The 15,751-nt window shown below is 41.3% G+C and overlaps 1 protein-coding gene across 2 annotated transcripts in view; it reads right to left on the reverse strand.

Moving 5' to 3' along the window:
- LOC120940283 (collagen alpha-6(VI) chain-like) overlaps positions 1-15,751 on the reverse strand; it is a 195,157-nt gene that overhangs the window by 107,627 nt on the left and 71,779 nt on the right. For both annotated transcript variants that reach the window (XM_040353050.1, XM_040353049.1), the window contains exons 16-21: positions 15,431-15,457; positions 15,129-15,173; positions 12,029-12,082; positions 6,298-6,360; positions 5,692-5,757; positions 1,633-1,686 (exon numbers count right to left, since the gene is read on the reverse strand). In XM_040353050.1, the coding sequence (XP_040208984.1) occupies positions 1,633-1,686; positions 5,692-5,757; positions 6,298-6,360; positions 12,029-12,082; positions 15,129-15,173; positions 15,431-15,457 (309 nt within the window). The remainder of the gene's footprint in view (positions 1-1,632; positions 1,687-5,691; positions 5,758-6,297; positions 6,361-12,028; positions 12,083-15,128; positions 15,174-15,430; positions 15,458-15,751) is intronic.

The following is a 15,751-nucleotide window of genomic DNA, read 5'->3' on the forward strand; positions in this document are numbered from 1 at the left end:
TCATTGTGAAAGCCCTCGGGCTTTCACATTGAGAATACTGGGACAGGAGTATTTCAGGCGTTATTTTTTAAATACGCCTCAGTGTGAAAGGGGCCTTAGTCTTTTGCTTTTTATATAGGTCAGGGGTAGGATGGGGGCTGTATTTTTACAACACAGCAAGCCTACTTAAACAGGGCTTTCTGTTTTTGTGGATGCTTGTTGCAGTGGAGCTCCCTAATGTTCCTACCAACAACAATTTATACAGCTCAGAAGGTGTGGCAACTGAAAGGCTGCTAATCAACATTAACTATTTTGAATCTTCGAGCTGCTAGCATTAGTAAATAGATAGGTAAGTATATAAAATGTATTTGTTTTAGGGCCCTTTCACACATACGGACAAACGGTCCGTTTATTACAAGTCCGTTTACGGACTTGTAATGTATCTCTACGGGATTTCAGACGTTAGCGGATGATGCATCCGCTAACGTCCGCAACCATTCGCGTTCGCAAAGATCCGCTTTTGCGGACGGAAGAAAATCCTATTTTTCTTCCGTCCGGCGGAACGGATCGGATGAATACGGACACATGGTCCGTATTCATCCGATTCCCCATAGGGGAGAGCGGAGGAGAGACAGGGCGGTCTCTGCACAGTGTACGGGGACCGCCCTGTCCGCCGACAGCTCAGCGGGGATTAACAGAGGAATCCCTGCTGAGCCAAACGGGCTAACGGAGCGGATCAATACGGATCCGCTCCGCGTGAAAGAGCCCTAAATCATTTACTTTTGTTCAGCAACTTCCTGGTTTCCAGGCCTAGGCAAGTGATATCACACATCCCAGGAGTCTTTAGGAGGTGAGGAGGAGCATTCTCATCAAATCACACCCTCCTGCCTGTATGCCTGAGCTAAGAGGAGATTGATTCCAGGAAGTAAATGCTACATGAATCATCTGCCCTAAGGCCCTTTTCTCACTGGGGCATCCATGACATCTGCGGTAAAGTGCTGCCTTTTTTTAATGGTGCTTTACCATCGAATTTGTGAGGTTATTCGGCAGCTAGCAGTGCACTTTTAATCCCCGCTAGTGGCCGAAAAAGGCTTAAAACCGTCGCAGCAGCGCTTTGCCGGCGGTATAGCCACGGTGCCCATTGGATTCAATTGACAGGAGCGGTGGAGGAGCGGTATACAGACCGCTTCTTCAACGCTCCAAAGATGCTACTAGCAGGACTTTTTTTTACCGTCCTGCTAACGCACTGCTCCACTGGGAAAGCCCTTGGGCTTTCACACTGAAGAGACAGCAGCGTGTCTTTGAGGGCACTTTGCAGGCACTATTTGTAGTGTTATAGCGCCTGCAAAGTGCCCCAGTGTGAAAGGGGTCTTACTAAAGATGGCCACGGTCATAAATGCTAGGAGGATGTTTTTCAAATTGATTTTTCAGCAAAATAAAGCATGAAGACATGGATGGGTGGGGGAGATTGCTTTGAATATTAAAAATACATTTTTGGTTTGTGGTGTTCAGATGAAGTATAGTTCTACTTGAATATTACCCATTCTAGTAAGTCAGAGAGACAAAGGCCCTGGAATAACCCAGTCTTGCTAAAGTAATTCTTCCTAATGTGGGAATCTACTTTTGTTGGAAAAATAGCAATATGTGTTTTACCTCTGGACCATCACTTCCAGTCTCTCCTTGTACGCCATCTTTCCCAGGTTCATCCTGTTAAAAAATATTTTTTAATGAATTTTTGAAAATGACACATTAGGTTATCCTAAACTGTTGAGGATATAACATATATCTACTGAATCATTCCATTAGAACGTATAACTAGGGTTGCACCGATACTAGTATCGGTATTGGTGCCGATACAGAGCATTTGCACGAGGGGGGTACTTGTGCAAATGCTTCAATGCTTGACCCGATACCTGGGCAGTCAGGTGTGATTGGTGTGGTGGTGGGATGAGTTACAAGCACCGATCTCCCTGTATAGGTTTCAATAAAGCTGCTGACAGATGCTTCTTCCCCCCCCCCAACTTTCAGCTGCTTTATTGAAATCTATACAGGCCATACTGATCATCCCTTACTGTCCCCTGTGTCCTTCTCCATGTCCTCCTCGGTGCTCCTCAGGTCCCTCTCTCTGTGCTCCTCTGGTCCTCCTCCAGTCCCCCTTCATGTCCTCCGGTCCCCCTCCATGTCCTTCATTCTCCTCCGGTCCCCATTCATGTCCTCCATGCTCCTTCGTTCCCCCTCAATGTCCTCTGTGCTCCACTGGTCCTTCTCCATGTCCTCCGTGCTCCTCCTGTTCCCCTCCATGTCCTCCATGCTTCTCCGGTCCCCTTCCATGTCCTCCGTGATTCTCCAGTCCCCCTCCATGTCATCTGCGCTCCTCCAGTCCCCCTCTATGTCCTCCATGCTCCTTCGGTTCCCCTCTGGCCTCCTCCGGCCCCCCCTGTCCCTGATCTGTCAGGAAGGAGAGTGGAGGAAGGAGCCAGTAAATCTGTCATTTACCAGCTCCTTCCTTTTCCGAGTGATCACTGACTGTGCATTCATAACTGAGCATCGTAAACTGTGTTTACGATGTCTCAGTTTATGAATGGAGAGAAGTCACTGTCTCCTGTCCATTCATTTTCAGTGCGGCTGAGGCTGCAGAGAAAGGGACTGGAGAATCTGTTTCCTCAGTCCCTTTCTCTGTCTCAAAGGGAAGATGTTAGGTGTGTGTTTAGACCCCTGCTATCTCACCAAAGCCAACCCCCAACAGGGTTGATAAAAACAAAATAATAATAATAAAAAAAAATTGTAATCAATATTTAAAAGAAAAAAAAAAAAGAAAAAAAATACTGACCCCCCCCCCCCCCAAAAAAAATATAAGAAAGCATTGCAAAAAGAAAATAACAAAAAAATATATATATATAAACTGTAAAAAAAATTGTAAAAGCAAATAAAATAAAAATAAAAAACGACTGCCACAGACCGCTATCACATGACATTAAAAAAAAAGATTCGGTAATTGCTATCAGCGAGTACTTGAAAAAAAAAGTCTTAAAAAAGTAGTATCGGTGCAACCCTATTTCTAACTATGTAGCATTATTTTATATTATCAGTACAAATAATCTAACTGTAGTCGAAAGTTTAAAATGTATGTAAAACTTTTCTAAAATAATAGAAGAGCTCAGCTCTGTTATAATATCTTTCAAAGTGTTTATTACAGTCTGTATATGTGATTTAACAGTTTAAGGACCAGTTCACACCAGACGCTGTGCATTTTTTCTGCACTAAAAATTCCTTGCACAGTGTATTCCATGTATTCCAATGGCTCTAGTTGGCTCTAGTTCACACCATGCAGTCAGTTTCTGGTCAGTTTCCGATGCAGAAACTGACCGGAAACTGACTGCATGGTGTGAACTAGAGCCAACTAGAGTCATTGGAATACATGGAAAACACACCATCAGGCAGCTTCATCTTCAGGCAACCTGTGCATCTTTGGGCATAGAACCCTGGTCACCACCTTCAGAGGTACTCTGCATCACCTCAGTCTCCAATCAGGTATGTGACAGCTTGACCTGTCACTGTTGCTTGGTGAAGAAGTCCTTCCATGCTCTGAAATGTGCATTTTTCTACATTTGAGCATTAATGTTGCTCTTTGCAAGCTATTTGCTGTGTTTGAGATATTTGTGATGCCTGACCTATACGTTTGCGCTATTTACTGAAATTCCAGGAAGCATTTCTTCCTTAAGGTCTTTAAGCCATTTGGAGTGTACTTGGATATATATATTGTGACAGTAGGAGCTACTGTCAAGGTAAAATGGACAGTTTGCGAGGTGCAAGGGTATGCACATTTACGAGGTGCAAGACTACAGAGCATAGATGTGGACTGGAGAAGACTGCTTTTGCAGCTTTCTCCAGGTTTTGGTATTTTGACATGGGGCTCTGTAGTTTGGAGATTCCACAGTGTCTTTGGTGGGACGGAATCTCCAACCCTGTATCCAGATTTTGTGGATGACCAGCAAGGTGTGTGCTCAGTTGAGCACAGCCCTTTATAATGAGAGTGTAGGAAGACCTCATGGCTCCCAGTTGGAGACAGCTCCACACTAAGAGACAGGAGGTCTCCAGTACTGTACTGCTACAGATACTGATACAGAGAGCCAGGTGGGCTAGCATTTTCTGTTCTGTGTATTTGATGGAGAAGAACCCCTGCATGAGAAACCTTTGTTTGGACTTTTATTTTGTTTCCTTTTAATAAAAATGGGCTACCATGCCCTTAACCACTTGAATACCCGCCCATAGTCATTTGACGTCCACAGATGGGATCTCCCATCCTGGGTGGACGTCATATGACGTCCTGGGCTTTGTGGGGGGATATCTGAATGATGCCTGCAGCTAGAGGCATCATTCAGATATAATTTGTTAGTGCCGGCGTTTCTGTGCAACATAAGAACGATCATAGCGGCGGTTCCGCCACTTGATCGTTCTTATAGGCGGCGGGAGGGGACATCCCCCCCTCTCGCCGCCATCCGGTGCTTGTCCGGGCTCTCCCGTGCCATCGGGGGCCTGGAGAAAGAATCGTCTGGCGCAGGCAGGAAGCATAGAGATGACTGGTGACCAGATGGTCACCAGTCATCTCTATGACCGTCGGAGGCCCGGGCGCGATGTGATGACATCAAGCCCCCGTACCCGTAAGTAAACAAAGTAAACGTCAAGCCCGGGTACCCGTAAGTAAACAAAGATGCGATTTCCAGCCTGGAGGAGAGATGCGGGGTCTTGACCCCGCATCTCTCCACGAAGAAGACCTGTCACACACATTTCCTATTACAAGGGATGTTTACATTATAGGAATAAAAGTGAAATTTTTTTTTAAAGAAAAAGCGTAAAAAAAGTAAAAAAATAATAATAAAAGAATAAAAAACAATTAAAATGCCCCTGTCCCCGGTAGCTCGCGCACAGAAGCGAACGCACGCGTAAGTCCCGCTAACATATGTAAACACTGTTTAAACCACATATGTGAGGTATCGCCATGTGCGTTAGAGTGCCAGCAACAATTCTAGCTCTAGATCTCCTCTGTAAATCTAAACTGGTAACCTGTAAACATTTTCAAAGCGTTGCCTATGGAGATATTGGCGCTATTCCATGAGTGTGCACACTTTTAAAGCGTGACATGTTAGGTATCTATTTACTCGGTGTAACATAATCTTTCATATTTTACAAAAAAAATAGGCTAACTTTACTGTTTTGTTATTTTTTTAATTCATGAAACAATTTTTTTCCAAAAAAAAGCAGTTTGAAAAATGATTGCGCAAATACCGTGCAAGATAAAACGTTGCAATGACCGTCGTTTTATTCCCTAGGGTGTCTGCTAAAAAAACATACTATATGTAATGTTTGGGGGTTCTGCGTAATTTTCTAGCAAAAGAATGATGATTTGTACATGTAGGAGAGAAGTGCCAGAATAGGCCCGGTATTGAGGTGGGTATAAAAGCCCGGTATTGAAGTTGTTAAATATAGTTCCTGACTGGCTTGAATCACTGGAAAAATGCATCTACCACGAGAGCTAACAACCCCCATCTTACAATATATATTTGTGCATTTGGATATATAAATATATATAATTGCTTAATTGGAGATGCTGGACATGGTGTCAAAGTAGGGAGTTAGGGGAAGCCAGAAAAAGCTAATATACAGTATTTGAACAAATACAATTCACATTCATCTCTCCCTCTCTCTTTTTACCTGCCGCCCTTGTTTTCCTTTCTGTCCTTTTGGTCCAGGTATATTATTATTTGTTCCAGGATCACCCTACAAATATAATTGACATGTTATTCTTTATTCTTTATATCAATAAACTGTAATTTTTTTTACAGTATAACTCAGAAGTAATGATAAAGCTGAAAAAAACACACGTTATGGAAAATATTTACTATTTAAAGCAGAGAATGTGACATACAGCAAACATTCACTGCTGGTGTATCTCCCAGGAGCATGTTCACCTGCCATTAAATGCTTGCTGAAGGTTACATTTGCTGCTCTGTAACTATGCCCCTATATGTTTTGTTTAAAGTGGGACTGCAGCCAATTAAAATACTTTCTTCTATAGTTACCAGGGGAGAAATTGGGATATTTCCTCTATGAGGAATCAGACAGCAATAACAATATAACAGAAGTTTCAAGCTTTCCACAATACCTGAAACGTAATATATATTTTTTTCTGTGGAATAACACAGTGCACAATAGTAGCTGTAAAAAGGTTCACTCATAATGAACATTTCCAAAAGCATGGCATGTCTTTAAAATAAACTTGTACTGGATTGATGAAAAACAAAATTTGCTCATACTTACAGAATCCCCTCTGAGCCCAGGTTCGCCTCTTTCTCCTAGCTCTCCTCGAGGTCCTCTTTTGCCCTAAAACATTTTAAAGCAAATACAAATTATTATAGCACACTGAGATATAATAATAAATAATGCATTGTGATCAGTATTGATGAGAGTAATGCCCAGGGGTTTGGATTCCGGGGTAAGTCTGAAAACTTCAGGAATGCTCACATGCAAAATCTAAACCCCATTGAAGTAATTTGGAGCCAAATCTATGAATCAGTAAAGGCTGTTTTGGGCTATTAGGCAAGAGTTTGTCAAACAAAGGGCATGGGGAGCTAGGTAGTGAACTGGGGGTGTGTACCAATGCAAAAAAGGGCCATTTGAATTATAGTTCAGTGACGAGAGGGTCTTTTCAGACAGCTTACAGTGGATGTAAACCCGATTCATGAAATTTGAGCTGGGCACATATATCTGCAGTGTTTTGTTATCTATCTTCAAAGCACTATGTCCCGTAGCTTTCTCCTGCTCCGTTCTTCTGTTCTCAGCCTGATAACTCTTGATAAGATCTCCATTGCATCTGTTAAAAGATTTATGTTGGGGAGGATGCTATAAATAGATTAGCAGAGCCCTGAACAATTAAAGGGACAGATCTGAAAGTCTCTATCTATGAGGAGAGGGGGGTGTGCCTTTCCTCCAATCAGCTGTCTTGACTGTATGCCCAGGCTTCACTGCAGTGCTAACCAGGAAGAGAAAATCTCCTAACACAATGTGCACTTTCTAAACAGTATATAAAGCTGTAGACAGCAGATATGCATGTAAAACTTATGTAGGGAGATTTGTTTCATCTCTGTGTGTCATTTGAGGCTGTTCACTTCACTGCACATATGTGAGGGTGTACATCCACTTTAAAGGTCAACTTTAAAAATATGCAGTTACTTAAAATGATGTGCCTGGGAATCCTTCATAACTGTATATGGTTTTAGAGAAAATTATGATTTTTCAGGAACAGCATCAGAGACACCCTCTTGTCTCATCACATAAATTAAATGTGTAATATTTTAGTTTTCTTTTTTTCGTTTACATTATTCATTGGCTCACATTCAGCTGCATCAACCCAATATGATTGATTTTTATTTAAAAAAAAGTCTTTATTAAGTACCCATCCCCACTTCCGGTAGACCGCACCCTGTCGACATCCCTCAGAGGTTCGGCCCTCCTCCTCCTTCTTCCGCCCCTGGACCAGTTAGAAAGTTCAGCTTGCTTTACGAATGCACAGTAGGGAACTGGCTGTGAAGCCGAAAGGCTTCACTGGGAGTTTCCCCTATCACGAATGGCGGTGGCAGCACCCGAGACCCGATCATAAAATTGGTTGGGGTGCCCACATCGTGGGATCCCTGGACAGGTAAGTGTCCTAATAATAAAAGTCAGCAGCTACAACTACTGTAGCTGCTGACTTTCAGAAAAAAAAGAAAGAAGAAAAAAACACAAAATAGATGTCAATTTATGTTAATTTGATTACAAAACTATGGTTAGAAGTGTGCTAACCTCCTAGCTTCTCGATAAATTACAGTATCTCACAAAAGTGATAACACCCCTCACATTTTTGTAAATATTTTTTATTATATCTTTTCATGTGACAACACTGAAGAAATTACACTTTGCTGCAATGTAAAGTAGTGAGTGTACAGCTTGTATAACACATTTGCTGTCCCCTCAAAATAACTCAACACACAGTCATTAATGTCTAAACTGCTAGCAACAAAAGTGAGTACACTCCTAAGTGAAAATGTCATAATTTGTCCCAAAGTGCCAATATTTTGTGTGGCCACCGTTATTTTTCAGCACTGCCTTAATCCTTTTGGGCATGGAGTTCACCAGAGCTTCACAGGTTGCCACTGGAGTGCTCTTCCACTCTTCCATGATGACATCATAGATCTGGTGGATGTTAGAGACCTTTCATTTGAGGATGCCCCACAGATGCTGAATAGGGTTTAGGTCTGGAGACATGCTTGGCCAGTCCATCACCTTTATCCTCAGCTTCTTTAGAAAGGCAGTGGTTGTCTTGGAGGTGTGGTTCAGTTTGTTATGTTGGAATACTGCCCAGTCTCCAAAGGGAGGGGATCATGCTCTGCTTCAGCATGTCACAGTACATGTTTGCCTGCTTTCTTGTGCATCATCTTTAGAAGAGGCTTTCTTCTGGGACAACAGCAATGCAGACCAATTTGATGCAGTGTGCGGCATATGGTCTGAGCACTGACAGGCTTACCCCCCACCCCTTCAACCTCTGCAGCAATGCTGGCACCACTCATACGTCTATTTCCCAAAGACAACCTCTGGATATGATGCTGAGCACGTGCACTGAACTTCTTTGGTTGACCATGGCAGGGCCTGTTCTGAGTGGAACCTGTTCTGTTAAACAGCTGTATGGTCTTGGCCACCGTGCTGCAGCTCAGTTTCAGGGTCTTGGCAATCTTCTTATAGCCTAGGCCATCTTTATGTAGAGCAGAAATTATTTTTTTCAGATCCTCAGAGAGTTTTTTGCCATGAGGTGCCATGTTGAACTTCCAGTGACCAGTATGAAAGAGTGAGAGCAATAACACCAAATTTAACACACCTGCTCTCCCTTCACACCTGAGACCTCGTAACCCTAATGAGTCACATGACACCAGGGATGGAAAATGGCTAATTGTACTCACTTTTGTTGCCAGCGGTTTAGACATTAATGGCTGTGAGTTGTTTTGAGGGGACAGCAAATTTACACTGTTATACAAGCTGTACACTCACTACTTTACATTGTAGCAAAGTGTCATTTGTTCAGTGTTGTCACATGAAAAGATATAATGAAATATTTTTAAAAATGCGAGGGGTATACTCACTTTTGTGAGCTACTGTATGTATTTTCCATTGGTATTGCCCAATTTGGGATATACAGTGGGGATCGAAAGTTTGGGCACCCCAGGTAAAAATTTGTGTTAATGTGCATAACAAAGCCAAGGAAAGATGGAACAATCTTCAAAAGGCATCAAATTACAGATTAGACATTCTTATAACATGTCAAAAAAAAGTTCGATTTTATTTCCATCATTTACACTTTCAAAATTACAGAAAACAAAAAAATGGCATCTGCAAAAGTTTGGGCACCCTGCATAATTTATAGCATGCACTGCCCCTTTGCAAAGCTGAGACCTGCCAGTGTCATGGATTGCCCCAACAATCAGCACCATGGGTTCTTCTAAGCAGTTGTCTAGAAAACTGAAACTGAAAATAGTTGACGCTCACAAAGCTGGAGAAGGCTATAAGAAGATAGCAAAGCATTTTCAGATGTCAATATCCTCTGTTCGGAATGTAATTAAGAAATGGCAGTCATCAGGAACAGTGGAAGTTAAAGCAAGATCTGGAAGACCAAGAAAAATATCAGACAGAACAGCTCGCAGGATTGTGAGAAAAGCAATTCAAAACCCACGTTTGACTGCACGATCCCTCCAGAAAGATCTGGCAGACACTGGAGTTGTGGTACACTATTCCACTATAAAGAGATACTTGTACAAATATGGTCTTCATAGAAGAGTCATCAGAAAAAAACCTCTTCTACATCCTCTCCACAAAAATTTGCGTTTGAACTTTGCAAATGAACATATAGACACGCCTGATGCATTTTGGAAACAAGTTCTGTGGACCGATGAGGTTAAAATATAACTTTTTGGCTGGAATGAGCAAAAGTACGTTTGGAGAAGAAAGGGCACAGAATTTAATGAAAAGAACCTCTGTCCAACTGTTAAGCATGGGGGTGGATCTATCATGCTTTGGGGTGGTATTGCAGCCAGTGGCACAGGGAACATTTCACAAGTAGAAGGAAAAATGGATTCAATAAAATTTCAGCAAATTTTGGATGGTAGCTTGATGCCATCTGTGAAAAAGCTGAAGTTAAAGATAGGATGGCTTCTACAAATGGATAATGATCCTAAGCACACCTCAAAATCCACAGGGGATTACATCAAGAGGCATAAACTGAAGGCCTTCACAATCTCCTGACCTCAACATAATTGAAAATCTATGGATTTACCTTAAAAGAGCAGTGCGTGACAGACAGCCCAGAAATCTCAAAGAACTGGAAGACTTTTGTAAGGAAGAATGGGCAAAGATACCTCAAACAAGAATTGAAAGACTCTTGGTTGGCTACAAAAAGTGTTTACAAGCTGTGATACTTGCCAAAGGGGGCAGTACAAGATATTAACTCTGCAGGGTGCCCAAACTTTTGCAGATGCCATTTTTTTGTTTTCTGTAATTTTGAAAGTGTAAATGATGGAAATAAAATCTAACTTTTTTTACATATTATAAGATTGTCTAATCTGTAATTTGATGCCTTTTGGAGATTTTTCCATCTTTCCTTGGCTTAGTTATGCACATTAATACACATTTTTACCTGGGGTGCCCAAACTTTCGATCCCCACTGTAACTAAATAATAATGCTAATTTACCTGCCTTGTAATGGCAGTCATTCTTACTCATTTAGGAGTGACCTCTGATCGTAAAACTCTTCCCTCCCATTACAGGGTATGCTTACGCACTTATTTGTAGATCTTCATAGTAAAAATCAGATAGTTGACACCCAAGTAACTAACCTTAATGCCGCGTACACACCGTCAGAATTTCTGATGAAAAAAGTCAGACGGAATTTTTACATCGGATATTCCGACCGTGTGTATGCTCCATCTGACTTTTTCTGTCAGAAATTCCGATGGACTTAGAAAAAGAACATGTTCTCTTTTTTTCAGAGGGAAAATAATTATTTTGGAAATTCCGTTTGTCTGTATGGAATTCCGACAGAGAAAAAAACATGCATGCTCAGAAACAATTTGACGCATGCTTGGAAGTATTGAACTAAATTTTTCTAGGCTCGTTGTTTTTGACAGTTGGAATTTGGTGTTTCTGTGTGTATGTAAGACAGCTGTCTGAGTTTATTCCGATGGAAAAACCAGTCGTGTGTACGTGGCATATCTTTCCTCTTTGACACATTGAATAGAACACTGCACCATGTACAACTTGTCATCTGAGCACAATAGCGTGTTCTATCTAGTACATATATAGTATATACATGTCTTTTTTATGAAAGAAAGATAATCATTCAGCAATATAAATTATTTTTAATTGTCATTTTGGAGCCCCCTGGTGGTCACAGAATCTTAAAGTGGTTGTACACCAAAATTTGACATTGTCACTTACAGGTAAGCCTATCTCCTAAACCATCTCCTAAACCTGTATGGTTTAGGAGATATTCCCTTTGCATGCAGCCGCTGACATCTGTAGGTCCCGCTGACATCTGTTGGTCCGGCAGACGCTGCCAGACCTTGTCGGGAAAAAAACTCTCACACGCAGACCCAGAAGACACGCAGAGGGCAAGATGTCAGCTCCCTCGGAGTGGACTTGGCTCCGATACGGGGGCTTCATTCTGAGGTAAGTATCTCATTATGCCTTTGCCTTGCAGGGTTTTTTGTTTTATATGGGGGTATACAACCGCTTTAAGTAGCTGCTAAGTTTCCCTATGTGTCACATACCCATAGCTATAGATGACAATCATTATACAACATGAAAACAAAATTTGAAAGCAATATACCTAATATACTTTTAAATATAGCAGCTGAACCACTTGAAAGTAAAATTAGCAATTAAAACCTAAAGGCATTCCCAGGGGTACAGGCAAGACACATTCATGTGGAAAGTTTTTAGCTTTGTTAAAGAAATTAAATTGACCTACTTGTGGACCAGTGCTACCGGTTTCTCCCGATAATCCAGGTGCTCCTTTCTCACCCTGTAGCAATATTCAAACACTCAAATTATTTTCAAATTTTCTGAGAATACATATTTCATCCATGCATAGAATCATATTTGGTGCAACAAACATATTTTTGTGATCACGATTCATGTAAGTGGAGGAGTCAGTTTGGGAGTATTACATGTTGTGCCGTAAATATGTGTGAAGCAAGAAACATTTTGTGGAAGGGGAAATTAGCCTTTAGCCATCCATTCACTTATCTAACCTTGAAAATAAAACTCTAAGGCCGCGTACACACGATCGGTTAACCAGAGGATAAAGGTCTGATGGACCGTTTTCATCGGTCCAAACCGATCGTGTGTAGGCCCTATAGGTTAAAAAAATGGCAACTTGCTTTAAAATTTAACCGATGGATTGCTAACCGATAGGTATAGGTCAAAACCGATCGTTAGTACGCACAACCATCGGTTAAAAATCCACGCATGCTCAGAATCAAGTCGACGCATGCTTGGAAGCATTCAACTTCGTTTTTTTCAGCACGTCGTGATGTTTTACGTCACCGCGTTCTGACATGATCGTTTTTTTAACTGATGGTGTGTATGCACGACAAGCCATCAATCAGCTTCATAGGTTAACCTAAGACAACGGTCCTTCAGACCGCTGTCCTCTGGTTAACCTATCGTGTGTACAAGGCATAACACTTTACCTGAACTTGAAACTGTGCTTTTCCCACATAGGATGAAGCAACAGGTTTTCCTTTAATGCTAGACCCCTACAGAATCGAATACTTACCTTTCATTTTACTCCCTTGTTGTCCCACAACAAGAGAAAGCAAAAGCTACCCTTTGTCAACTCCTAGTCAATCACATTCGGAGCTTGTTAAGGGCTGAGGATCATCTTCTTGCTCTTATAGGGGCATGGCCAATTACCAAGCACCACCACTGTTACATGAAAAATGCTATCTACAATTACTGTATAATCTACAGTAAAACATAACCTCTAACTTCTGACCCTAACCTTAACCTTTAGCCCAACTCTGTAACGGTAAACTAATTTCTAACCTTGACACTAAAATTTAACTGTAAGTGAACTTACACTAAGTTTTTTTTTGGTCCCCTGCACAGTTCAGATCTCAGTAGATCATAGACAGTTGAGCATATGACTGGCAGGGGGCCTGTGTGTGGAGGTGGATCAAAATAAAAACATTGTATAACTGTACTAAAAGAGCAATTGTACTTTGATTCCTAAAAAGCTTGATTTACCTTACAGATGCTGAAAGTACCAGTATCAAAGACTTATGCCCTGTACACACGATCAGGCTTTTGCCCGGCCAAACTCACCGGAATTCCGGTCAGAATTCTATCGGAGTAAAAGAGAACATATCTAAACTCCGATGGAATTCCTTGGAAAAAAGTCCGATGGGGCATACACACGGTCGGAATTTCCGATGGAAAAAGTCTGTCTGACTTTTTCCATCGTAAATTCCTATCGTGTGTACAGGGCTTAACAGTCCCATGCAAAATACTCATAGCATCAAATCAAACTGTTTGAGTAAAAGTAAAAGATCAAGGTTTTAGGAGAAACATCAATCTCATGCTCTATACTGAGCTTGGATGTTTTTTTTAATTGTTTGACTGTTTCTAACGTGTATTCTTAATCGTAATCACAGAATACGAGGCTGCACTCCCCACAACCCTCTAAAGCATTTCACCCTGATTGGGCTTATTTTTAAGGGGTGTGGTTATTGGCAAGGGTTGTGTCCAAAGCCATTTTGAATAAATAAAGCCATGGTGTGACTTCATCAGAGTGCGGCCTTGTCTTTTGTGTTTGCAGCTATACTGTGTGGGATGGACTCTTTGGGGCTGGCACCTGGCACATTAAGGGACCATGGAACCATGCACAGAGCTTGGAGTGTTTCCTTTTGATTCACAACAGTGTATTCTTGATCAGGTAACATTTGTGTGCTTATTGGTATTTGAAACACCTTCATATATTGTCTTAATCCTTCTCAGAAAGTTCTGAAATCTTACGGCCAGCATTTAGCAGTGTATGTAGGATGTACAATATGTTTAAATTTGTCTTCTAATTACTGTATATACTTGAGTATAAGTCGACCCGAATATAAGCTGAAGCACCTAATTTTACCACAAAAAAAAATGGGAAAACGTATTGACTCGAGTATAAGCCTAGGGTGTCCATCTGCATGCCTCACTGTGCCTCACTTTGCCTTACTGTGTCCATGTGCATGCCTCACTGTGCCCATGCCTCACTGTGCCCATGCCTCACTATGCCCATGCCTCACTGTGTCCATGACTAGACTGACGTTTAACATGGGAGTCTATAGAAGGGGTGCCTAGACAACAAACTTTGCACACTTATAGAGGAGAAAATGGGCTACATGTGTGCCAAGTTCCTGGGTCCAGGGAACCTATGACCGGCCGGTACTGGATCCCCAAACTCACCAGAGGAATGACCGTTTAATATGGGAGTCTATATAGGGGGGCCCAGCTTTGAAAAATCGGTGCTCCCCGGCAGTAGGTCCCCCGGACAACAAACTTTGCACACTTGTAGAAAGAGTGGGGCAGCATGTGTGCCAGGTTTGGGGTCCAGGGGACCTACGGCTGGCCGGTACCGGGTCCCGAAAGTCCGGGAGATCAGGCGCAAAAAGGTGACTCGAGTATAAGCCGAGGGGGGCATTTTCAGCACACAAAAAATGTGCTGAAAAACTCGTCTTATACTCGAGTATATACGGTACATAAAAAAAAAAAAAAAACAGAAATATATAGAAAACACTAGAAAAATAAAGTTAGGGGGTAAGTAAGATTTCATTGGATCCCTTTTATTTTATTTATAAATAGCACCTCCAACTATAATGATTAAAGAAGTTATTGATCCAGATAATTAATATGACAACTTTTTTCAGGGTTAAGATAGGATTTTTTTTCCCCACTGTAAGTATAAATTGCAAGTTGTCTCACTGGGGTTTTGTTTTCCTTTTCTAGATGAATAGTATGGGATTGTTAGATTTTTGTAAACCTTGTTATACTGTACAAGTAACATGTTTTAGAAACATTTGTCTCACCTGTTCTCCGGGTATACCATCAATTCCATTCTCACCACCTTCCCCCTGAAAAAGATACAGGTTAATTATTTCTGAAATTATGTACATTGTACTTTTTATGCTCTATCACGCTAACCGTTAGCAAGTGACAAATACACACACACACAAGATCCTTACCAATTTTCTACTTGCCAATTTACAATTATGGTAGTGTGCACATATGACATTCATACTACAACCTTTAATTACAAGAATTAATTTCAACATACATGAGTCAAAGAGAAAATTATCAAAAATGTTTACTAAATGCAATTATAGCTCACCTTGTCTCCTCTAAAGCCTCTTACACCCTTCAAAAAGATAAAACAAACGTTTGTAAATAAAACATACCAAATAATGATACATAGAGTAACAATATATAGAGTCAAACTATCTTTTCACTGGAACAGTTCTGACATCATCATACCAAAGTTTCGCCCAGTACAGCAAGACAATTTGTATCAAGACCAACTGCCAAGACATGAATGAAATGAGTGTCAGTGTTTTGGGCAATCTCTTCTGATATTTGCTGATTATGCAAATACAAGTCCATGCAGAGGAAAGCAACTATGGGGATTACAGTGTCTAATTTATCCCGTTGGTAA

The sequence above is a fragment of the Rana temporaria genome, chromosome 5, assembly GCF_905171775.1.
Source record: "Rana temporaria chromosome 5, aRanTem1.1, whole genome shotgun sequence".
In the NCBI taxonomy this organism is placed as follows: Eukaryota; Metazoa; Chordata; class Amphibia; order Anura; family Ranidae; genus Rana; species Rana temporaria.